This window comes from Ursus americanus, chromosome 21, assembly GCF_024610735.1.
Source record: "Ursus americanus isolate L20-20 chromosome 21, mUrsAme1.1.p, whole genome shotgun sequence".
Classification (NCBI taxonomy): domain Eukaryota; kingdom Metazoa; phylum Chordata; class Mammalia; order Carnivora; family Ursidae; genus Ursus; species Ursus americanus.
The window spans coordinates 43,757,344-43,781,791 of NC_142147.1; the positions used below are offsets into that span (position 1 = coordinate 43,757,344).

Genomic DNA, 24,448 nt, shown 5'->3' on the forward strand with positions numbered 1-24,448 from the left:
GCAGAGGCCAGTGTCCAAGCTCCAGCCAAGCTCCCCAGAGCCAGGGGTGGGGAGGTGGGGGCAGTGCGCCTTCAGGCCATGGAGGGCCCTAAGCAAGAAAACAAGGAGGAGCTGCTTACCCATCTCAGGGTCTGTCCTATTTACAAAACCCAGGGAGCTCATCTGCATAAAGGGGTGGCCCTCAGTGGCTCAGGCAGCCCCTGGGGAGAAGGAAGGTTAGAACTCTGGGGGGGGGGGGGGAGGAGTCCGGCCCTGTGGAATTGGGTTTTTGTTATAATTCAATTTTATTATGTATCAAGACAATAAAGTGGAATGCGTAAGAACCCTGGCACTAGGTTCAGACCCTTTGCTCAGCCTCCGTGTGACCCAGGCAAGTCACTCCACCTCACTGTCCTCAGCTTTCCTCATCTGTAAAATGGGCACCAGAAGGCTACTGACTTCATAAGATTGTTTTGAGAACTACATCATTCATTCAGGTCCTTAAAATTATACATGGTGAGGACCATGCATTTTGATTTCCTCTTCTAAATAATGTGAATAATAGCAGGATTGTCCTGACAACTAAATGAGATGCAGTAAAAATATCTTTGTTTGGGGCCTCAAATACAACAGGTGCACAAAAGACGTCTGCTATGGCTATTATTCCTGCCTCAAAAGATTTGATGACGACGACGATGATGATGTTGTAAGCAACACTTACAAAATAGCATTTACTGTGCATTGGTACTCTTTCAGTGCTGTAAATAAATGATCTCATCTAATCCTTGCAAAGGCCCTGTGAGCTAGGTATTATTGATATACTCCTTACCAACTGGGGAAACTGAGGCACGGAGCGGGGATGTGACTTGTCCGAGGACACATAAGGGAGTGGCAAGACTGTGATTCAGATCCAGACTGGCTCAGAGTCCTTGCTTTTAATCACTAAGTATGGTGCTTTTTAAAGTCGGGAGACCGTGGTGTGCCTCCCAGCTCAGCTGCTGGCATCAAGCAGAGGCTTCCCAGCTCAGAGCCTCAATTTGCTCCGTGTGAAATGGGAGAATGACCTTCCTTACCATGGAAGTGGAGAGGAGGCAGCTACATTCCAGACGCTCCCCCTACATCCCACGCCACCTACGGGTACCTCCTGCCAAGGTTTGGGGTCTGCGGGTGGGGCTTCGGTGAGGGGGCGTGGCCTTGGACGTCCTGGCCCAATGGGAACCCGGGGGGGGCGGGGACCTCCTCCCAGCTCTGTCCAGCACGCGAATCCTCCTCGCAGTTCCATCTACCTCCCGGGTGCCCCAGAGGTCTCCGACCCCAGCCCACCCCCAGCCCACCCGCCCAGCCTGCAGCCCCCTCCTCCTATTCCCCGACCTCAGCCCGCGCCCCTCGGGCCTCGACATCATGGGTGACGGAGGAGAGGGCGAGGATGAGGTCCAGTTTCTGCGCACGGTGCGTATCTCTGTGTTGGGGGGTGGTCACTGGGGCTACCTCTCGGGTCCCTCTGAGTGTCTCTTTGTCTCCGGATGTCTCTGTACGGATTGCTGGTGACCTTGGAGTCTCAGGGTCTATTCCTCTGTCCCTTTGGGTGACTGTCACTCTTTCTCTTTTGTCTCAGTCTCGCTCACCTTTCTCACCATAGAGAATTAGAAGAATTTGGGACTGCAGAATGGAGAAGGGGAGGAGGATCTTTGGCCACCCTCCCTTCTGACATCAGCTATTTGTCCCAGAGAAGGGGGGGTCACTGAGGGAGCACCTCCCTCCCACCACCCTGGAAGCGGGCACTTGGGGAAGGTGGTTCTAATTCCTGAGCTTAATTTAGCCCTTCCCCCTCCCCCCCCTACACCACCTAGCCTGATTCTCTTTTCCTCCAGACTCTGACCTAATTTAAATTTTGGGAAGGGAGCTGGAGTGGGCTGAAGGACCTAACTGCTTTGAACTTCCAGCCCTTGCAGGTCTCCTGGGGAGACCCTCCGGTTCTGGGTCATCTTTCTTCCCTCCTTCCTTTTGGGTAGGAGGGCCAAATATGGCTGCTAAAGGTCTCTGCTAAAGCTCTCCCTATCCATCTCTTTGGGTTGTCTCTGTGTTGCTGTCTTTCCGTCTCTGTCTCTGTCTTTGTTCTTTGGCTTTAGGCCTTCTGCATTTTGTTCTGCCTCCCTAGCTCTGTCTCTCCTGGCATCTCTGATCCCCTGCTGGGGGGCAGGGATGGGAATTGGAGCAACAGGTGTCCCTCCCAGAATAGCCGGCTTTTCTGGGGCCTGGGCAGGGGACAGGGAGAGGATGGGGGGGAGGGGCTGCCCATCTCAGAGTCCTTCCCACTTTTCCCTCCCAGTGGCTGATCTGGGTGTGGGGCTGAGTGTATGGGAGGGGACGTTCTCTCTTCTGGGCCAGGTCTGCTGACCCTGTGCTAGCCCCTACCCTCCTCCTCCCAGGCCCTGGGAAATGCTGACACAGCATTCCGGGCCCCAGAATAGGACCCTGGTGAGCTGGGTCCGGTTTCCCGGGAGGGAGGAACAAACAGCTGGGGCTGGTAGTGAAGGATGGGGACAGCTGGACCTGTGACCACAGGAGGAGGCCTAGCTTCACCCTAGACTCTTGCCCCAGCTCCAGCCCCTTCGCAGACACCACGGGTTGGGCTCTCCCCTCCTCCCCAGCCCTAATAAGACCATGGTATCAGCCTTGAGCAGCCACTCCACGTCAGGCCCCATGCCCAGGGCCTCAGTCTCCTGAGACATCTAATTATATCCTCGCCTGCCCTATCTTCTGAGGTAGGGCCCTATCTTTATCTCCCTGGGAGATTTGAGGGAAACCAAGGCCTGAGTGGTAGAGTCATTTGCCCAAGGTCAAGGCCAGGAAGTGTCATCTCTGGATGCCCCTGGGACCCAGCCCTCCTGCTTTCACAAGAGGAGGACTGAGCTCAGACTTGCCAGGTTAACCCGTGCTGGGGTCTAGAGCTGTGGCCCTGGATCTCTTGGCCCCAGACTAGGTCCGTTTTCCTGAACTTTATTGAGATGGTGTGATATTTTTCTCACACTTTTGGGGCCACTAGTCAGAAATACATTTATCTTGCAACCTAGTGCATGCAAATACACACATATTATTTTGAAAACCCAACTTTATTGAGGTATAATTGACATACAATAAATTGTACCCATCTTAGGTGTCCTAGTTTAGTGAGTTTCGAGAAACTTTACACACCCATGGAACCACCATCGTAAGCAAGGCATAGAACATTTCCTTTACCCCAGAAAGTTCCCTCTTACTCTTTGCAGTACTCGCCCTGCTCATCTGCTAAATGTCACCGTCGTTTCCGTTAGGCACTTCGAGAGTTTCATATACAACATATGCTCCTTTGCCTTGCTTCTTTTGTTCAGCCTCTTTTTGACATTTATCCATGTAGCATGTGTCAAGAGTTTATTTCTTTTTGGTACCGCGCTGTGTGAACGTGCCACAATTTGTTTCTCAGTTCACCTGCCGATGGACATTTGGGTCGCTTCCAATTCGTGCGATCGTAGACAAAGTTGGGTGCATTCACACACACCAATTTTCTTCCCGGAAACAAGTTTCATAAAATGTAGGGAGCCCTTCGAACAGGAGGGACGTGTTGCTATGTTCTGCTCTTGCTCTACTTTATTTCACTTTTTAAGCATTGTGGCTGTGCCCTCGCCAAAAATTGATCTCATTTCTGTTTGATGGGTGGTGACCTCTAGCCCTGCCTGGGCTGGGGTTGCTCAAAGCATGGCCCACGTCAGAGCCTCCTGGGTGGCTGGTAATTGTCCGGATTCCCTGCTCACCTCACCCAGAGCCACTGAATCATGCCCTTGGTGGTGGTGGTGGGAAACTAAGGCAGCAAGGGAGCTGCGTTTGTAACCAGGCCACCTCCATTCATTCTGCCGCAGGAGGAAGGTAGAGAATCTGGGTTTAGTGACTAGGCCTCCAGTCTCTGGTTGATGTCCTGATTTGCCATTTGCTTGCTTCCTAACTTTGGGCAAGTGAGTTGAAGTTTTCTCTCTGAGCCTCAGTTTCCTAATCTGGAAAATGGGGGCAAAAATTGGCACCGTAAGGATTCATGGGCTCCACGCAAACTCCCTCTGAGCTCATCTCCTTCCTCGTGCTCTCTCACTGCTGCCACTGCCTCCTGTGTCCCTTGCTACCCTTCAGCACCCACGGCTCCCTCCGGCCACAGGCCTTGGCACAGGCTGCCCAGGCTTCCGGAATGTTCTTCCCCCAGAGATGAGTGAGCTGGATCCCCTTCTTTTTAGTTGGACAAGGCGCAGCTCAAATATCAGCTCCTTGGAGAGGCTGCCACTTCACCCCCTCACTGATGTCATCCCTACCCCCAAAGCCACTCTATTACACCAGCCTGGGTTGTTTGTTTCATAACACTGATCACTGACATGAAAATTCTGAATCTCTTCCCTTACGTATGGTGTGTGTCCCCCACGAGGATGGCAGCCCCAAGAGGACAGGGACTTTGTCTGCTTTATTCGCTGCTCTATATCGGGTGCCTAGATCAGGGCCTGGTGATAGCCTCCATTCAGTAAGTGTCCACCGAAGGAACGTAAAGCCCTGAGCGTAAGGCCAAGCAGACAGTAAGTGCTTAATACATGCAAGCCGTCTAGCCGTACGAATGCACAAGTGCCTGGCATGTGCCAGGGGGTGGGGCTCGCTGCCTCCTGCTCCACAGATCAGACCTCTCCTTCCTCCCTGGCTGAGCCGCAGATGGAGGGCTGGAGCGTGTTTGTGCGATACGCTGAATGGAAGGGCTGGAGGCTAGGTGACCTCAGGCAGGACACCGAACTTCCTTGAACCTGTTTTCTCAGCTGTAGAAGGAAATAACCACTGCCTTGCCTAGTAGTTAAGAGTTGGGATCGCTATCATTTTGACTGATGTAAAAGTGTAACTGTAGACATGGGCTACTTGACTAATATACAAAGAGGTGGTCTAGTGTTCTAAGAGTGTGGCACGTAGAGCCGGGGCGTTGGGCTCAAATCCCAGCTCAGCTGTAGGACAGCTGTGTGACCTCAGACAGGTTATTTGACCTCTCTGGGTCTCAGTTTCCATAGGTTCACATCGTAGAACTTACCTCAGAGGATTCAGTAATGAGTTCATATGTGTTAAGTTCTTGCAACGGGACCCAGAATATAGAAAACACTTGATTTTACTTAAAACTTTAGCTTATAATCTTGAAATCTTTTCCAGCTTAGAGCAAAGTTGCAAGGTTTCTTCTAAGAACTCCCACGTGGCCTTAAGTCATTTCCCCCACTTGTTAAGATTTGGTACATTTGCTTTATCGTTCTCCGCCTCCCTCTCTGTGTGCACATTCCCCCCTAAACTGTTTGAGGGTAGGTTGTGGACACAATACTAAAGTCCTGAAATGCTTCAGTGTCTGTTTCCAAAGAAACAAGGGCCGTCTCTTACAAAACCGCAGGACAGTCATCAACACCAGGAAATGTAGCATCGCTCTGCGGCCATTATCTATCAGGGTCCTGGTTAGGCTTTCACCAGCGGTCACCAGGAGTCCCTTGTGGCATGTCTCCTTCCCCCCAGGTTCCAGTCTGGGCTGTGGCATTGCATTCATGTGTCATTAAAAGGCACTCCTTGGGGCGCCTCTTGGTATCAGTTCAGGTCTTGATCTCAGGATCATGTGTTCGAGCCCCGTGTTGGGTTCCATGATGGGCATGGAGCCTACTTAAATATTAAAAAAAAGAAAGAAAGAAAGAAAAGAAAAAGAAAGAAAGAAAGCACTCCTTAATTGATAACTATTACTGAAACAATACGCAACAGAGAAATTAGAGAAGGTTGAGCTTAAAAGCCACTGAACTTGGGGGGCTTATAGTTTCCACCTCCAATGGCTCACCTTGTGGACCCCACTGGAGCCAGCAAGACTGGGGTTCTAATCCCAGCTCCTCCCCTTATCAGCTGCGTGGCCTTGGACAAGCTATGCCCCCTCCTTGAGCCTCAGTTTCCCCATTTTAAAATGGGGAAGGCACTAGGTCCTGTCTCGTGGGATGTTAGACATGTGTGGAGCCCTCAGCACGGGCCCCCATGTGACACACTGTGAGGTGGGTATTATCAGTCACCGTCTCTTTGGTGAGGAGAAGGGTGGGGTGACGGTCCGCAGTGTCTGCCCACAGGACGACGAAGTGGTCCTTCAGTGCAATGCCACGGTGCTCAAGGAGCAGCTGAAGCTCTGCCTGGCCGCCGAGGGCTTCGGCAACCGCCTCTGCTTCCTGGAGCCCACCAGCAATGCCCAGGTCTGTGTGGGGGTGTGCGGGGGGCGGCTCTGAGGGTGCAGAGTCGACGGGTCTGGGTCTGAAGAGGGGGTACTGATGGGACAGAGAACAGAGAGGCACTAGGAAGGAAAGGGGGCTGGAGGTCCGAGGCAGGTGGGAGTGGAGGTCTTGAGGAGGGAGAGCAGGGCACCTGAGGGGGAGGGTGGGGGTCTGAGGGGATGGACGATCTTGAGTTCAAAAAAGAGGAGATCTGGAGGCGGCTGCTGATGGGAGAGAAAATGAGGAGTTGAAAAGAAAAGGGGGTCAGAGGTCTGAGGTAGGTAGGGGTGGAGGTCTGTGGAGGAAGGGACAGGGGCTCGGGAGTCTCAGGAGGCAGGTGTCTAAGGGGGCAGAGGGCATTGGATTCTAAGCAAAAGGGCCTGGAGAATTGGGGGATGCTAGCGGGGTGGGGGGCTGACTGGAGGGGAAGTTAGAAGCTGAGAGTGGAGGGAGCCCAGGTCTGAGGGTGAGGTGGATTCAGGGCCTGAGGGTGGAGGTGACCTGGGGGGATGGGCTGGGGGCTGGGAAAGGGAGGGGATGTGGGGTCACATGGTGGAGGAGGCCGAGGGTCTGAGGGGGTCAGGGAGCCTTGGGCCCAAGGGAGAGGGTGCTCAGGAGTCTTCGGTGACTGGGTGGGAGACTGAGGAGGAAGGCACCAGGTTGGACCCTCCCGTGATTTGGAAGCAGTGTTCACTGGTGTCTGTGGGAGAAGGCAGGAATTGGGACTATCTGATGGTGACGGCAGGGGTGGGGCTTCCTTGGGGATCGCAGAGATTTGGGTTATCTGCAGGGGAAGGCATGGCGTTGGAGCAGGTAAAGTGTGTCTGAGAGAGGGCTGAGGCTCCCTTTGAGATTAGGTGGGGTGTGGGGTCCTTGGGCAGGGAGGGTAGTGTGGAAGCTTCTGTGAGGTTCGGGTGGGGTTTAGGTGTTTGAGGGAGGAGGCATGTTTTCTGGGACATTGCTATGGATTTGGAGTGTCCGAAGGTGTGGTGGAGTGCAGGGGCTTCTTGCAGGATTGGGGTCAGGTCTGAGTCTCTAAGGGATGTGGGTATTTAGACCAGTGCTCAGGGGCCTTCAGGCCCCCCACTCACATCTTCCCACCCCCAGAATGTGCCCCCCGATCTGGCCATCTGTTGCTTCGTCCTGGAGCAGTCCCTGTCAGTCCGAGCCCTGCAGGAGATGCTGGCCAACACCGTGGAGGCTGGCGTGGAGGTGAGGCTCCTGGCCCAGGCGGGGTGCAGGGGCAGGACTGGGTGGGATGACCTGGGGCTTGTTCACCATCTGCTCTTCTTCCTCTCTCTGCCCCGCCCCTCACAGGCCCTCAATTTGGATAAGTGGGTAGGTCTGGCCTTGGGTGTCACCTGTCCTTCTCACCTCTCCTGACTCCAGGCCCGCCTCTTGAGCCCACATCCTGCACACAGGGGCTGGGGGCCTCCCCCACCCCAGTTGTCAGGGGCTGTGGTGCCCAGACAGGCCAGGCAGGAAGGAAGGAAGGGGGTGGGGGCTTCTGAACCCCCATGCCCCCACCTGCTCCTTTCTCCTCTTTCCCATCCTTTTCTCCAACCCTGATCCCAGCTCTTCTCTGCATGGGACCTCCCCTCTCACCTCCCCCTGTCCCACCTGTGGGTCCCCTCCGCTCCAGGAGCGGGTCGGCCATGTGATCATGGGGCCCCATCACATGGCCCCCTCAGAGCATGGGCATGTGAGGGCCAGGGTGGGAGGCATCATGCCATCGAGAGATCGGGTGTCCGCCCCCTCCCTCCAGGAGGGGCCGAGTCTCCTTGTGCTTGGGGGTGTGTGGCAGCCCAGGCCGGTCCCTATAGGGATGTTCAAAGATTTAACACTGGTAGGACTACACTGGTGCATACCGGCTGCAGCTCAGCTGTGTTATGCCAGATTACAGCAAAAGGGGCCAGGGTCCATGGTATGTGAGGTATTGGGGCTCCCCTGAGAGTCCCCAGGCAACTGGAAGAGAGGTTCAGCCTCCCTGAGGGACTCTGGGACCTGGTTAACAAGATGAAGGAGGCAGGGAGGACAGAGTGGGCTTTGGGAAATGCAAAACGCCCTATCCACAGGCTTCTCAGAGACACAGCCCCTACTTCCGTGAATGGGGAACTGAGGCAACGAATCCGTTGAGGGTCTGAGCTAAGCCTTCCTTATGTCCAGGCCTAAGCATGGTATTTTATGGGGAGCATATTGCCACCTGGAATCTGCCAGATGCCTTGGGGGACTCTGTACTCACTCTGTGCCCTTCCCCCCCCCCCACAGTCGTCCCAGGGCGGGGGCCACAGGACACTCCTGTACGGCCATGCCATCCTGCTGCGGCACACACACAGCGGCATGGTGAGTGCCAGAGTGAGGGGGCGTGGGCAGGGGCAGGGGACGCCGGGCCTGCCCGAGGAGGCTGACTCCCCTGTACAACCCTAGTACTTGAGCTGCCTTACCACCTCCCGCTCCATGACTGACAAGCTGGCCTTCGACGTGGGACTGCAGGAAGATGCCACAGGTGTAGGGCTGGAGGGGACTGGAGGGGGGAGAGCGGCAATGGGGAGACTGCAGGCAGGGGCTGGGGTACCACAGGTGCAGGCCTGGAGGTGGGGGGGCAGGCACAGGGATGCTCTGGGGACAAGGGCGACTTGGGCCAGCATGGGGGAACCCTAGGCAGAGGGTCTGAAGGCGGGAATGGAGGACGTGAGGCAAAGAGTAGGGAATAGGACATAATAGGAGAACTTGGGACAGAGGGCTGGGGAGGCTCCGGGGCTGGGAAGCCCTTGGGGAAGGGCATTCTGGGTAGCCCTCATTCTGACAGCACGCCCCGCTGCACAGGAGAGGCCTGTTGGTGGACGATGCACCCGGCCTCCAAGCAGAGGTCGGAAGGAGAGAAGGTCCGCGTTGGGGATGACCTCATCCTCGTTAGTGTCTCCTCAGAGCGTTACCTGGTGAGCAGTCCCACCCGGCACAGCTTCCGCTGCCGCAGCGTTGGGGGCGCCCAGGATCCCCCACCTCCCCATCCTCCATTTGCGGACTCCCTGGGCCCCATGTCCCGACTGCCAAGTCCTAGTTTCCTGACCTCTGACATCCACTTCGGGTCTTTGGTGCCCCATGTCCCAATTGGATCTTGGCTTCCTGATCCATGATCTCTGATTTTCTGTCTCCTGTTTGGCACTTTCCTGGCTTCCGGCCCCCGACTCTGGAACTATTGCTCACCCGCCATCGTCTCTGACTGCCACATCCTGGCGGCCCCCAGCACCTGTCCACGGCCAGTGGGGAGCTCCAGGTTGATGCCTCCTTCATGCAGACCCTGTGGAATATGAACCCCATCTGCTCCGGCTGCGAAGAGGGTGAGGGTCCCAGACCTCCTGCCCCTAAACGGAGACGCCCAAAACACACTTCCCACACTGTGCCCAAACATGTCCATACGGAGCCTCAGAACCTCAGACCCCAAACCTAGATCTCCAAATTATGACCCTAATACTTAGATGTCCGACTGACCCCAGATCCAGAACCCTAGAGCTCAGACCCCAAGCCCCAAACTCAGTATCTGACACCCGAATCCAGACCCCAAAACTCACACCCCAAACTCAGGTCGTGGAGGTCCGTCAGGCCCTTAAACGCAGATCCAAAGCTGAAAATATCACATTTGGAGCTTATCCCTCAGATGCCCAAGCGTTAGATGACAAACACAGATGGAGACCTCATCTCCCCACACTCAGAACCCCAGATTCAAACCCAGATACCCAAATACCCCAACCAGGACCCCTAATTCAGACCCCAAACCTCAGCCAACTGACCTCAGACCACCAAGTTTTAACCTCAAATATCTAAAATCATCTTCCAAATTCAGACCCTCATGCTAGGGCCCCATAGTATGACCCCAAAACTTTGACCCCTCAACTCTCACACCCAAACCTCACACCCAAGCTGAGACTCAAACCACAGATCCTGAAACTCAGGCCTTAATCTCAAACCCACCAGCTTCTAACTCCAAAGCTCAGATCTAACTTCAGACCCCAAACCTCAGATAGCAGCCTCAGACCTCCAAAATCAACACTCAAAGTCCAGACGCTAGCCGCAGACCCAACCATCACACCTCTAACCCCAGACCCCAAATCAAGCCTTGGAACTCAGAGCCCCATATCTGGGAACACTAGACTCAAACCTCTGACCCCAACCTCAAAAATCCAAACTCAGACCCACAAACCCCCAGCCTCAGCCCTGAATTTAGATTCCCCACCTCAGACCCTAAATCTCATACCCTCACTTCAGGCCTCACTCAAACTTAGCCCAGATCTCAGACGGCCACTTTGGATCCTGAAACTCAGATCTCCAAATATAGACCCCCCCAAACCCAGCCCCAACCTCCCACAGGGGAAAAACAGGACCCCTGGCCTCCACTTTGGCTCCCGGGCCCCTCCAGGGCTCCAGCCCTGCAGTGACCTCTTTCCCTGGCTCCTCTCCAGGCTACGTGACCGGGGGCCACGTCCTCCGTCTCTTTCACGGGCACATGGATGAATGTCTGACCATTTCCCCCGCCGACAGTGAGGACCAGCGCAGGTCTGGGATGGGGACAAGAGGCCTTGGGGTGTTGGGGCCAGGAGGGATAGCACCCTGTGGGTGGGGTTGGGGATCACTTTCTGGGGAGCTGGTGACTGAACCTCTGACCTCACTCTCTCTCGTGTCCCCAGACTTGTCCACTATGAAGGGGGAGCTGTGTGCACCCACGCCCGCTCCCTCTGGAGACTGGAGCCGCTGAGAATCAGGTGGGAGGGTTGGGGCTGAGAGCTCCTGGGGGGCCTGGGAGGGGAGAGAGGGTCTTGAAGGAAGATCTGAGAAAGAAACTGGAGAGTTGGGAGGGAAAAGCTAGGGAGCCCAAGAAGGTGATGAGGGTCTTCAGGGTCCTCGAATCCTGGAGGAAAAGGCCTAGGGGAGGGTGGACATTCCTGAGGGAGAGATTAGGGGTCCCCAGTAAAAATGTGGGGAGCAGCCCCCCCGGAAGAAGGCTGGGGGCTTGACGAGGTTTGGACCAAGACTGTGGTGTCCATGGGAGGGCTGGGGGAGTCATCTGACCCTCCGGGCCCTCTGCCTCCGCAGCTGGAGTGGGAGCCACCTGCGCTGGGGCCAGCCACTCCGTATCCGGCACGTCACCACTGGGCGGTACCTGGCACTCACTGAGGACCAGGGCCTGGTGGTGGTTGATGCCAGCAAGGCCCACACCAAGGCCACCTCCTTCTGCTTCCGCATCTCCAAGGTCGGTGGGGTGAGGGTGCCCTCCCTCACTTGGAGCCCTGAATCCGGCCCCAGCCCCTACTCTGCAGGCTCCTGGGGGGCTCCTGGATTAAATGCACAGGCAGAGGAGGCTGACCTCTGTCCCCTGCCCCTGCAGGAGAAGCTGGATATGGCCCCCAAGCGGGATGTGGACGGCATGGGTCCCCCTGAGATCAAGTATGGGGAGTCACTGTGCTTCGTGCAGCACGTGGCCTCGGGCCTGTGGCTCACCTATGCTGCCCCAGACCCCAAGGCCCTGCGGCTTGGTGTGCTCAAGAAGAAGGTGGGTGTCTGGCGAGGGGAAGGGGTTGGGCGCGGCGGGGGTGGGAAGGGGACTGGGGGGTGGTCATACTTGTGCCTTCAGGAGTTTGAAGGCAGGACTGAGAGAGGAATGGAGCTTGAAAGAGACAGGAAAGAAGAATGAGGGATAGAGAGAAGGAGAGGGAGGCGGGACGGGCGAGAGAAAAAGAAAGGTAGAGACAAAAAGACATGGAAACATGGGGCGCCTGGGTGGCACAGCGGTTAAGCGTCTGCCTGCGGCTCAGGGCATGATCCCGGTGTTATGGGATCGAGCCCCACATCAGGCTCCTCCGCTATGAGACTGCTTCTTCCTCTCCCACTCCCCCTGCTTGTGTTCCCTCTCTCGCTGGCTGTCTCTATCTCTGTCAAATAAATAAATAAAATCTTAAAAAAAAAAAGACATGGAAACAGGGGTGTCTGGGAGGCTCAGTCGCTTAAGCGTCTGCCTTCAGCTCACGTCATGATCCCAGGGTCCTGGGATTGAGCCCTGCGTCAGGCTCCCTGCTCAGCAGGGACTCTGCTTCTCCCTCTCCTTCTTTGTGTGCTCTCTCTCTCCGTCTCGAATAAATAAATATATCTTAAAAAAAAAAAGACATGGAAACAGAAAACCAGAGAAAGACAAAGACAGAGAAGGAGAGATGGAAAAGACAGAGAGACAGACACAGTGACAAACAGACCAGCAATAACATTCGGCAAATTATTGAGTACCCCAGTTGCTCTGGATGTGTGTGTGGAAAAGTAGGTGAGCTATACAGACCTGTCTCCTGCCCTCCCAGTACTGAGACGTGGTGAATAAACTGCCTTTAATGAAGTACCTAGCCACTCTGGACAGAGGGCACAGCATGTGCAAAGGCCCTGAGGTTGGAATGAGATTGGTTTGTTGCAATACCAGAAAAAAGATCCAGTTTGGCTGGAGCACAGTGATTGAGGGACAAGTCTTGGAAGATAGGGACAGAGAGGAGATGTGAGCAGATCATGTGGGGTCTTGTGGGCCATGGGGAGTGTCCCAGCTTTTACCCTTAGTCAGATGGAGCCCCAAGAGTATTTTGAGCAGGCCAGCAAGGTGACCTGACTCAGGTTCGTGGGGTTCCTTAGCTGCTTGTGGGAACAGACAGGGTGGGGGTGGGAAGCAGAGCTGGAGTAGGGAGCACAGGGAGGTGACTACTGCCATGGTCAGGTGGGAGAGGACAGTGGACAGGACCAGGGTGGGGACTGTGGAGTGGGGAAGGTGGCAGATTCTGGTCGTATTGTGAAGGCGGAGCCAACGGGATTTTCTGACAGTGGATATCGAGGTGAGAGGGACAGGGGTTGAGGATGATGCCCTGAGCAATGGGAAGGACGGAAGTGCCATTAACTGAGGTGGGGACAGTCAAATGTCAGCTCAGGATGACAGGGATCCAATGTCTAGAACAGAGCCCCTAGATAAAGAGTGAATGAGTCAGAAGAGTAGGGAGACACCCATTTGCAGAAAACAAGGCTTGCAGTTGGATACGTGATGGGAAGATGTAGAGACGGGTCTGGCGCCAGGGGAAATGTGGGAGCTGTCCGCGGTAGTGGTATTTACAGCCAGGGGACTGGATGAGGCCATGGGAAGGTCTGCTCAGGTGAAAGCTGGAAGCTGAGATGGTCTCATCTTACAGGCGCTCAGTTTGGGACATGTTAAGCCAGGGGTGCTGTTAGAGCTTTCTGGTGGGAGGATGTTAAGTCAGTCGTAGGCACAGGTGGAGAGGGTCTGGCCTGGAGATAGACGAGACAGATTCAGAGACCGAGAGGCAAACACAAGAGTCAAAGGGGGATAGAGACAGAAAGGAAGAGACAGAGGCAGAGAGAGATGGAGGCAGAGACAGAGGAGAGGCAGAGGGGAAAAAAGAGAGAGAACATAAGAGTTAGGTGAAGAGGGATAGGAGGGATGTCTGGCAGAGAGACTCAGTGGAGGACGGGGGCAGCTCTGGGGCCAGAGTCTGGAGGGAGGTCTGCGGGCATCGCCCTTGGTGGCCTGGCCCACTCCTGCCCTTTCTGTCCTCCCACTGCCAGGCCATGCTGCACCAGGAAGGCCACATGGACGATGCACTGTCACTGACCCGCTGCCAGCAGGAGGAGTCCCAGGCCGCCCGCATGATTTACAGCACTGCTGGCCTGTACAACCAGTTCATCAAGTGAGCCACATGCCCACTCCGCCCCCGGCGCCAGGCCACTCCTCCACCCCCAAGCTCCTGGTGGTCCTACACCTGACCCCTTTAATCTCTACCTCTGACTTCCACAACCCTAACATACACAGGATCCCTAACCTCTATCTGACCTCTGTGCACGTGACTCCTAATCTGACCTTGATAACCATGATTTTGACCTCACATCCCTGATCACCCGTGATACCCAGACCCTTGATCCTGGACCTCCCCGGCCTGAGACCTGCTTCCACGACCTCCTGGGCTTACACAGGCGGGAGTCTCAGTCTGGGCTCTGTCCTTGGCCACTGTGTGACCTCAGGCCAATGTCAGTGTCAGTCTCCCCCTCGGTAAAACGGGTGTGTCCGTGAGAGTTCCTTGGGGGGCCAAGGGGTAGGACTGGCAGGCGCCGCATGGTAGCGCTCGGGGCTCATTGCTGACAAATGCGCCGTCCCCGCAGGGGCCTGGACAGCTTCAGCGGGAAGCCGCGGGGCTCGGGGCCGCCAGCTGGTACAGCGCTGCCCATCGAGGGTGTCATCCTGAGCCTGCAGGACCTCATCGGCTACTTCGAGCCGCCCTCCGAGGAGCTGCAGCACGAGGAGAAGCAGAGCAAGCTACGCAGCCTGCGCAACCGCCAGAGCCTCTTCCAGGAGGAGGTGAGGCCGCGGCGGTGGGGAGGCCAGTGGACGCGGGGGGCGGGGCCTGCGGGAGGGGTGGGGCCGCGGCGCCGGGCAGGGCGGAGCCTGAGGGACCCGGGAACATTCGTAGTGGTCTGAGAGCCCGCAGGGCCGCAGGCCGTGGGAAGGGCGGGGGGGGGGGGGCGCGGTTTACAGGTGAGGGGGCGGGGCCTGGAGGAGGGGCGGGAACTTGAGTTGGTAGGCGGAGCCTTGAGGGAGGGGCAAGGCGTTTGGCGGAGCATGGGCGGTGGCTGTGAGAGTCGGAACTAGAGCGAAGGGGGTGGGGCGGGCCTTGTTCCTTTACCCGGGGGAGGGGGCGGGGCCTAAGTGAAGCCCTGTGCAGTGGGAGGCCTGTGGAGGCTGTCAGGCCTGGGAAGAAGTCAGAGGATGAGGCTGCGGGACTCAGGAGGCCGTGTCTGCGGGGGCTCGGCCTGCAGTTGGGAGGACTGAACTAGAGTGGGGCATGGGGGTAAGGGCAGGGCCAGAGGGGGCTCTTTGAGCATCCGGGACCTCAGTGCAGGGAGGGCCCTCCGCTGGAGTAAGGGGCTGGGGGTCCGTGTGTTTTGAGAGCACCAAGGGAAGAGATGTGGAGAGGCCTCCGCTCAGCACCGGGTCTGAGTGAGGGGGACGGAGCCGGGTGGGAGGAGGGGACTGGACAAAGATCTGAAGGTCTGATGTCTCCACAGGGTGATGGGGGAGCATGTTCACTTAAATGCTAACGACCTGGCCCTCCTCCTCTCCAGGGACTCCCAGTCTGATCCAGAAATGACAATAGTAACAATAACAGAACTTCCTTATGAGCGGAATCAGTATATGCCAAGCCTGGTGCCAGCACATAGCAGATGCTGTATAAGTGTTAGTGGTTATTATTACCTTGCATTTAGCCTTTATTATGTGCTAAGGATGCTATATACATGACGTCCTCCTGATGACCCCATGAGGGTTGTAATTCCCATATTACAGATGGGTCACTGAAGCTCAGAGAGATGAAATAACCGCCCTCCACCCTGTGACGGTTTCTTGTTGATTTTGCCGGTTAAAGTGGCCTGCAAGTGTAGTGCTGGGGGGCCGCCTAGTGTTCCTGAGCGTGAGGCGCTGCGATGTGCCTTACAGAGAAAATAAATGTTCGATAAGCTTCATTTAGGCATCAGTTATAGTGCTGTTGGCCGTGAATTCAATGTTAATGAATCAACAGTATATATTAAATCAGCATCTTTAAACAGACGCACATATAAATCAAGAGGATGTATTGATTGTTGAACAAAAATGTTGTGACTCAGAGAAACTCCCTGTTTGGTTCAGTATTTGCTAATTCCGTGTTCTTGGTGACTTAATAGAACCCAACTAGCGTGAATAACAAGAGCTGACTGCATATTTTTATGTGCCTTACTGTATGTTATACATACAGCTCGTTAGCATTCTGTATGTTCTAATTCACGATAAAAGAAGGCAAAGATGAAAATGTAAAATGTGAAAAAATCTCTCCGATGGTTGGTGTGGAGAGTGAGCTGGGCCAGCCGGGACCAAAGTGGGGTGCTTGGAAGTGGATGGGATGGAAAGACAACTTCGGGAAGGAAAAGCACAAAGTCAGTCTTGATGTTAATAAGGATTTATTGTGTTGGGGACAGCGGCAGAGAGGACAAGGACAGATATGGCGAGCTGAGGAGGAGAGGAGGGTGATGGGAGTGGAGGCGAACATGGAGCCAAGGGCAGAGAATCTGCGGACATAGTCACTGGTTGTTGAAGTCAAATGAATTCGCAAATCCAAGAAAGGCAAGGAAGGGAGGGCCTGGGCTCCCGTGGTGACCCACCCTGTTTTCCCCACCCCAGGGGATGCTCTCCTTGGTCCTGAACTGCATTGACCGCCTGAATGTCTACACCACTGCTGCCCACTTCGCCGAATTTGCGGGGGAGGAGGCAGCCGAGTCTTGGAAAGAGATTGTGAACCTGCTCTATGAACTCCTGGGTAAGGGGCCCAGTCCTGACTTAACCTAGAGCCCCCAGGTTCTCAGTCCCATTGGGTCTGACCCCTCTTTCCACCCTCAGCCTCCCTGATCCGTGGCAATCGTACCAACTGTGCCCTCTTCTCCACCAACCTGGACTGGCTGGTCAGCAAGTTGGATCGGCTGGAGGCCTCCTCTGGTAGGAGAACCCCGGGGGAGGGGACAGGGGCTGGGGCAGGGGAAGGCCGCCGTCACGTCACCTGTCACTCTGCCATCTGCACAGGGATCCTGGAGGTGCTGTACTGTGTCCTGATTGAGAGTCCTGAGGTGCTGAACATCATCCAAGAGAACCACATCAAGTCCATCATCTCCCTCCTGGACAAGCACGGAAGGAACCACAAGGTGGGCCCCTCACCCTGACCTTTCCCCATGCCCTGGAATTCTCCACTTCCCTCACTTCCCTCCCCCGTCTTGGACTCCTCTGCACATGCTTCCATCTCAACACAAGGGTCTCATACTTATAGTTCTTAAATGGATTCTGGGCCACGGGCATGCTTCATTAGCTTTCTGAAATATTTTTTAAAAATATCTCATTTTGTAGTCTTTAGGTGACTGTGTTTACACTCTGCAGTTTGCCATGGGTCCTACCTGTTCCCGATGCATGATTTCTAACCAGCTCACATGTGTACATTATCCAGCTACCCCCCGAAAACACGAGTGTGCAGCCCCTGCTGATCTAAAATCTTCTTTTGACCCCCACGCTCTCCCTAACCAACCCTTTCCCTTGTCCCTCTGACCCCTCGTCCTACTCCAGTCTCTCCTTCCTTACACTGCTGATGCCTTATCCCAGCTCCTGTGGCCCCCAGCCTGACCTTCCTCTGTGATCCTTGACCTTCCTCTGTGAGCCCTGATCTCCCCACATTCACCACCTCCTCACAGTCAAAATCTCCATCTTCTGTCCTGGCATAGTATCCTTAACTTCTGGCTTCCCACTGTAGACCTTCCATGATCTCCCTGCCCTGGTGCTGTCACCACCTGACCTCTGACCTTGACTTCCAGGTGCTAGATGTGCTGTGTTCCCTGTGTGTGTGCAATGGCGTGGCCGTGCGCTCCAACCAAGATCTCATTACTGAGAACTTGCTCCCTGGCCGAGAGCTTTTGCTGCAGACAAACCTCATCAACTATGTCACCAGGTCTGGCCCCCAATCTCTGACCCCAGCGTGACTCCTCCCTGATCACAGATCGCAGAACCTCTCAACCCTTTCCCAGACTCAGACTCCACAGTCAGGTGGCTGTCCCTTCCAAAGTGTTCCACCCTGGGACTTGACACCTGGGCCTCCCAGATGTCCGCTCTTGCCCTAGCTCATCCCAGCTTCCACTCCTCTTGTCCTCTCTCCCTGCTCCATTTCTGCCTCTGTCTGTTCCACTCTCTCTTTCTCTTTTTCTGTTTGCTCTTTTTGTCTCTGTCTGTCTGTTTCTATGTCTGTCTCTATTTCTCCTCCATTTCTTTTTTTCTTTCTCTCACCCATCTCTCTCCATCTCTGGTTTTGTTGTTGTTGTTGTTTTGTTTTGTTTTTGTTTCTATTTTGAGAGAAAGAGAGAAAGAGTGTGTGGAGGGACAGAAGGAGAGGGAGAGAGAGAAAATCTTAAGTAGGCTCCACGTCCAGCGTAGAGCCTGATGGCGGAGCTCAATCTCACAACCCTGAGTTCATGACCTGAGCCAAATTCAAGAGTCAGATGTGTAACCAACTGAGCCACCCAGGCGCCCCTCTGTTTTTTCTTTTTTTTTTTTTTTAAGATTTTATTTCTAGGGGCGCCTGGGTGGCACAGCGGTTAAGCCTCTGCCTTCGGCTCAGGGCGTGATCCTGGCGTTATGGGATCGAGCCCCACATCAGGCTCCTCCGCTATGAGCCTGCTTCTTCCTCTCCCACTCCCCCTGCTTGTGTTCCCTCTCTCGCTGGCTGTTTCTATCTCTGTCTAATAAATAAATAAAATCTTTAAAAAAAAAGATTTTATTTCTAAGTAATCTCTACATCCCAATGGGCGCTCAAACTCAAAACCCTGAGATCAAGAGTCACATGCTCTATTGACTGAGCCAGCCAGGCACCACTCTTCTGTTTTTTGAGGTCTCTTTCTGTCTTTGTCTCTGCTTTCTCTGTCTCCATGTCTCTGTCTTCTGTTTTTCCTGTGTATGTCTTTCCTCCTCTTTCTCCCTTTCCCACCTCCACCCCACAACAGCCTGGCTCTGCTTCCCATCTCTCCCTCACTCCCTCTCCTGTCCCGTCTCTCCTGCAGCATCCGCCCAAACATCTTTGTGGGCCGAGCAGAGGGCACCACGCAGTATGGCAAATGGTACTTTGAGGTGATGGTGGACGAGGTGGCTCCATTCCTGACAGCTCAGGCCACCCACCTGCGGGTGGGCTGGGCCCTCACTGAGGGCTACAGCCCCTACCCAGGGGGCGGCGAGGGCTGGGGCGGCAATGGGGTCGGCGACGACCTCTATTCCTACGGCTTTGACGGGCTGCATCTCTGGACAGGTACCTGGACCCTTCCAGGGGCTCTCATCCCTGATTATTGGCCCCAGAGTTTCCAAGATTCTCACCACACATCTTGGGGTTGTTGGGATCCTGATCCCCAGAATAGGCCAACTTTTGACCTCTTAATCCTAATTTCCCAAGACCTAGAGCTTCCAGAGTCTTGGCCCTAACCCATTTCCTCATAGCTTCCAGAACTCTGGCCCTAGGAAATGTATGATCTCTGGCCCTAGAGATCCTAGAAAACTTTCCTGATTTTTATGACATTTTGTGGTCTTTGACTTATGACCCCAAAGGTTCCAGAATTCTAACTCCAGGATTTTAATCTCTGACCCCACAGGTCTCAGGATCCTAACCTCAGGGGAACCTTGACCTCCCCGCTAATCTCAGAGCTCCTGGGCCCTCCATGGGAACATTTGACCTTAGGGTTGCCAGGATCTAGATCCCATAGGATCCTTTAATATCTGCTTCTTGTCTCTTGAGACCATTGGTCTCTGACCAATGAGATCTTGAGACCTCTGACTTCTGACCCTGGTGCCCTGGTGCAGGACACGTGGCACGCCTGGTGACTTCCCCAGGGCAGCACCTCCTGGCCCCGGAGGACGTGGTCAGCTGCTGCCTGGACCTCAGTGTGCCATCCATCTCCTTCCGCATCAATGGCTGTCCTGTGCAGGGCGTCTTTGAGGCCTTCAACTTGGATGGGCTCTTCTTCCCTGTCGTCAGCTTCTCGGCTGGTGTCAAGTGAGAACTTACCGTTGCCCGCTTGCCAAGCCCCAGACCAGGGACTGTTCCAAGACAGCTTCCCTAGTCATAACATGGCCTCCTAGAAGGCCAGGATCTGGTAGCCTACCCTCAGGACTGACTGATCAGATCCCTATGTGAAGGTCCCAGTGACCGCTACATGGTCCCAGACACTTTAGTGTTCTCCCAATGACCCAGACCCTTCCAATGACCTCAGCTTCTTCACAACCCCATATCATTCCAGTGACCTTCAAGTGTCCCCCCCAAATTGCACAATGACCTAATAGCTCCAGACTCTCCCAGTTAATTCCCAAATGATGTCAGGCTCTCCCAATGACTCTATGCCATTTCAATGACCGCCAAATGACTCCAGAATCTGACATCTGTCTTCCTGTGACCCCAGATCCTCCCAGTGACCTCCCAGTGATCTTGGACTCTCCCAACAACTCCATGCTTTTAACAATTTCTCAGTGACCCAGCATCTCCCAGTTATCTTCCAGTCACTCCGTAATCCCACAGTGACATTTATCCCTCAATGATCCCAATTATTTCAAAGACCTCAATAACTCATTCTTTTCCCGATGATCCCAAGCTCTGTGAAGGGCTCCCCAATGGTGATTACAGTTATCTCACCATTACTTCAGATTTTCAGTGATTTCCAAATGACCTTTTTGTTCTCCCCAATACTTCCCAATATCCCCAAATACTCTGTTGAGCCAGGGTCTCTTCCAGGGGACCTTCCCATGACCCTGCATTAACTCCCCAATGACCCCACACTTTCCTTTTTTGATTCTCCAATGATTCTCATTGGCCTCAGACATTCTCTTTGACGTTATACTTTCCTTTTTGACCCTAAATGACTTCCATGACTCTATGCCCAGTGATCTTTCCCAGAACTTTCCATCGATCCCAGGATTGCTCCCTTACCCCCACTGAGCACAGATTCTCCCTGTAATCTGCCCCACCAGTGACCTCTCTCTCCCGCTCAGGGTGCGGTTCCTGCTTGGTGGTCGCCATGGTGAATTCAAGTTCCTGCCTCCACCTGGCTATGCCCCATGCCACGAGGCTGTGCTCCCTCGAGAGCGACTTCATCTGGAGCCCATCAAGGAGTATCGGCGGGAGGGGCCTCGGGGGCCCCACCTGGTGGGCCCCAGCCGCTGCCTCTCACACACCGACTTTGTGCCCTGCCCTGTGGACACGGTCCAGGTACTGCATGCCCCACAAGAATTTCCTGTGAGGCAGACCCTCTTAGGAGTCAAGGAGGTGGGGAACTGTGCTGGAAGTTGGGAACCTTGTTGTTTAACAGATGGGGAAACTGAGGAAGAGTGGAGGCAAAGAACTCTCTTAAAGTAGAATCCCAGTTTCCAGGAATCCTCAGTGTAGCCCCCTACAGAGAGGACTATTATTGCCCTCGATTTACAGCTGAGGGAAGGAAGCCCTGAGAGGTAACCAACCCGTGCAAGCCACAGAGCTGACTTGAGCCCAGGTGCTGATTGTGAAGCTTGAGATCTTTTCCACTAGTTTATTGTCATCTCTTGCATCTGGATCTTCCCACGCCTCTTGTCCCAACCTGAGCTCCCCACCATCCTACCCAGACATGTCCCTATCAGAGGCCACAGAAGTCGTGTTCAAGAGCCTGACCGTGAGGGTCTGATTTTCAGTGTGTTACCATAGGTATGTGGTCTCCCTCCTCTTCCTCTGGGCCTCAGTTTGGTCATCTGTGAGGAAAGGGGGATAACAGTAGAGCCTACCTGGTAGCATGGTCCTGAAAGTTAGATGAATTACTGTCTGTGAAGTGCTTAGCACAGTCCTGAGTCAATAGTACTCCATCCCCCCTGTAGCCAGGCCAGACCGAGGGCCTCCTTCTGGATGTCTCCCTCCCACTCCCCCAGCTTGTCAGCCTCATGGACTGTCCACTTGGCCTCCCATACATCCCTCCTCACCTCCTCTCCTCCCCATGGCCCGCCCTGGTCCAAACCATCATTATCTCTTGTCTGAAGAACACTAATGACATAAATATTTATTAGTCACCTACTGTGTGCCAGGCATTTACATAAACTATGTAAGATTTAGTAGTTTATCTAGGTTATATCACTGAATCCTTATGAGGTCAGTAGTGTTCGGATCCTCATTATACAAAGAAGGAAAGAGACTCATCCATTCTTTCAGCAACCACTTCCGGGGCATCTCCTCTGGGCCTCGCTCTGGGCTGGGCAGGGCTGGGAAAGTGGTGGAGACTGAGGCAGCCCCAGGTCCTGTCCTCATGGAGCAACCAGTCCACAGGGGGAGATAGTCCCACTCCCAGATAATTCCTTAATTCTGTGATTCTAAGTCCTTACTCAGCTGGGTGTCAACCCTAGGGTCAGGGTCAGGTGATGAGGAGCAGGGCTCAGAATCCCAGAAAAGGTCTGGGGGACTGTCCTTGGGAAGAGGGGTCATGGTGCAGGCTGGAAGGAACACAGGGACCTCACAAACGTTCCCTCCCCTCCCCCTAGATTGTCCTGCCTCCCCATCTGGAGCGTATTCGGGAGAAGCTGGCAGAGAACATCCACGAACTCTGGGCACTGACTCGCATTGAGCAGGGCTGGACCTACGGCCCGGTGAGGGGCTGCCTGCAGCATGAGGACGTCAGGCTAGCCTGGCTGTTGGGGGAGTGAGCAGGGAGGGTCCCATGGTGGGGGGAAGGGACTCTTGGGTTTCCTGTGGTAGAACTAAGGGCAGGAGGTCAGGGGTTGCAGTCTGGGCATGTGGGGGAGAGGGACGGGGACCCTGAGGAATTGACCCTGGGGTTTCTCCAGGTTCGGGATGACAACAAGAGGCTGCACCCATGTCTTGTGGACTTCCACAGCCTACCAGAGCCCGAGAGGAATTACAACCTGCAGATGTCGGGGGAGACACTCAAGTGAGGGTGGTACTGGGGAGCAGGGGCCTGGGCCTGGCTGCTGGTGAGGAGGAGGGATCGTGAAGCAGAGACTGAAGAAGGCAAGAAAGAGTAACAGAGGCATAAAGAGAGCTGGTCAGTAAGAGAAAGAGAGAGACGTGGAATCGGGGGAAGAAGTGGACAGGAAAAGGTGGACACAGGTGAAGAGATATGGAGACAAGGGAACGGGGAGAGACAGCAGTCAGAGAGACAGAGACCAAGGCAGAGAGATGGGGACAGACACCCAGAAAGCCAGAGCAAGAGATGCGGAGGGCCAGCAGGGACTGGGGAAGGAGGGGAGCCAGGCTCAGGGAGAGGAGTCCAGGGGCCAGGAGGCTGTGTGGGGTGACCCTGTCCCCCGCACCCTAGGACTCTGCTGGCGCTGGGCTGCCACGTGGGCATGGCGGATGAGAAGGCGGAAGACAACCTGAAGAAGACCAAACTCCCCAAGACGTGAGTGTGGGTGGCCCGGGTCCTGTCTGGGGGATAGAGTAGGAGGCTGGGGATGACATGGTGAGGGCTGGGCGGTTGAGGGGGTCTTGTAGGGAGGCTGAGGTCAGAGAAAAAGGAATTACAGGTTAGGGTAAAGGTCATAGGACCAGGGGTCAAGGGTCAGGGCTCTGGAGTCAGTGGTGAGTGTCCTGGGGAGGTGTCAGGATTGCAGAGGTGGGACTTCCAGAGGGACAGGGGGTGTGAATTGGGACCCAAGTTCAGGGTGTGCCATGGAATCAGGGAAAATGAGGGAACAGAGGTAATATCTTCAAGTCAGAGGTGGGGCGGGGGGGTCAATGGAAAGAGATGAGAAGTTCTTGGGAGTCGTGAGTAAGGGACACTAAAATTATACGTGAGAGATCAGAGGTCCTGAGGATAGAGGCCAGGGTTCAGAGGTCAAGGACTCCAAACCCAGGAATTTGAAGTGACAGAGCTCTGAGGTCAGAGGTAGGAAAACTCAGAGTTAGAGATGAGAGGTCAGAGTCCCAGGGTTGAAGATGAGGCTCCCAAAATCACATCGCAGGGGTCAGAGAGGCCAGAGGTCAGTGAAGCAAAAGCCCTTGCTAGGGTCACAGGATCCTGTGTTAAGAGGCCAAGTATCTCAAAGCTCATTCAGGGGAGTCATAGAACCCGATGTCTGAGATCGTAGGTCAGAAATCCCAAAACTCAGAGCTTAGGATCACAAGACCCTGGGAGCAAGGGTCAGAAGTCAGGGATTCTGTTGCTCGGGGCCCAGAGGCGGGGGTGAGGGGTCTCCTCTCACCAAGCTCTGCCACGTGCACAGGTACATGATGAGCAATGGGTACAAGCCGGCACCGCTAGACCTGAGCCACGTGCGGCTGACACCGGCGCAGATGACGCTGGTGGACCGGCTGGCGGAGAATGGGCACAATGTGTGGGCACGAGACCGCGTGGCCCAGGGCTGGAGCTACAGTGCCGTGCAGGACATCCCAGCACGCCGCAACCCTCGCCTTGTGCCCTACCGCCTGCTGGATGAGGCCACCAAACGGAGCAACCGGGACAGCCTCTGCCAGGCCGTGCGCACGCTGCTGGGCTACGGCTACAACATCGAGCCGCCTGACCAGGAGCCCAGTGAGTGCAGACCTTGGGCCCCTTACGCTAACTCCTGCGCTGATGTGGGCCCCGCTGCCTGACCCCTG

At 54.9% G+C, this 24,448-nt stretch overlaps 1 protein-coding gene across 2 annotated transcripts in view; it reads left to right on the forward strand.

Annotated features, from left to right (window-relative positions):
* Positions 1-1,280: 1,280 nt before the first annotated feature.
* The window catches only part of RYR1 (ryanodine receptor 1), a 108,377-nt gene continuing 85,209 nt past the window's right edge, over positions 1,281-24,448 (forward strand). For both annotated transcript variants that reach the window (XM_045785862.2, XM_087870750.1), the window contains exons 1-24: positions 1,281-1,428; positions 6,114-6,233; positions 7,359-7,463; positions 8,520-8,594; positions 8,679-8,757; positions 9,078-9,190; positions 9,499-9,592; positions 10,712-10,805; positions 10,937-11,011; positions 11,343-11,499; positions 11,635-11,799; positions 13,851-13,972; positions 14,442-14,637; positions 16,489-16,624; positions 16,705-16,800; positions 16,885-17,003; positions 17,661-17,794; positions 18,897-19,138; positions 19,684-19,876; positions 20,866-21,082; positions 22,372-22,476; positions 22,675-22,778; positions 23,166-23,249; positions 24,073-24,380. In XM_045785862.2, the coding sequence (XP_045641818.2) occupies positions 1,381-1,428; positions 6,114-6,233; positions 7,359-7,463; positions 8,520-8,594; positions 8,679-8,757; positions 9,078-9,190; positions 9,499-9,592; positions 10,712-10,805; positions 10,937-11,011; positions 11,343-11,499; positions 11,635-11,799; positions 13,851-13,972; positions 14,442-14,637; positions 16,489-16,624; positions 16,705-16,800; positions 16,885-17,003; positions 17,661-17,794; positions 18,897-19,138; positions 19,684-19,876; positions 20,866-21,082; positions 22,372-22,476; positions 22,675-22,778; positions 23,166-23,249; positions 24,073-24,380 (3,181 nt within the window). In that variant the 5' untranslated portion in view covers positions 1,281-1,380. The remainder of the gene's footprint in view (positions 1,429-6,113; positions 6,234-7,358; positions 7,464-8,519; positions 8,595-8,678; positions 8,758-9,077; positions 9,191-9,498; positions 9,593-10,711; positions 10,806-10,936; positions 11,012-11,342; positions 11,500-11,634; positions 11,800-13,850; positions 13,973-14,441; positions 14,638-16,488; positions 16,625-16,704; positions 16,801-16,884; positions 17,004-17,660; positions 17,795-18,896; positions 19,139-19,683; positions 19,877-20,865; positions 21,083-22,371; positions 22,477-22,674; positions 22,779-23,165; positions 23,250-24,072; positions 24,381-24,448) is intronic.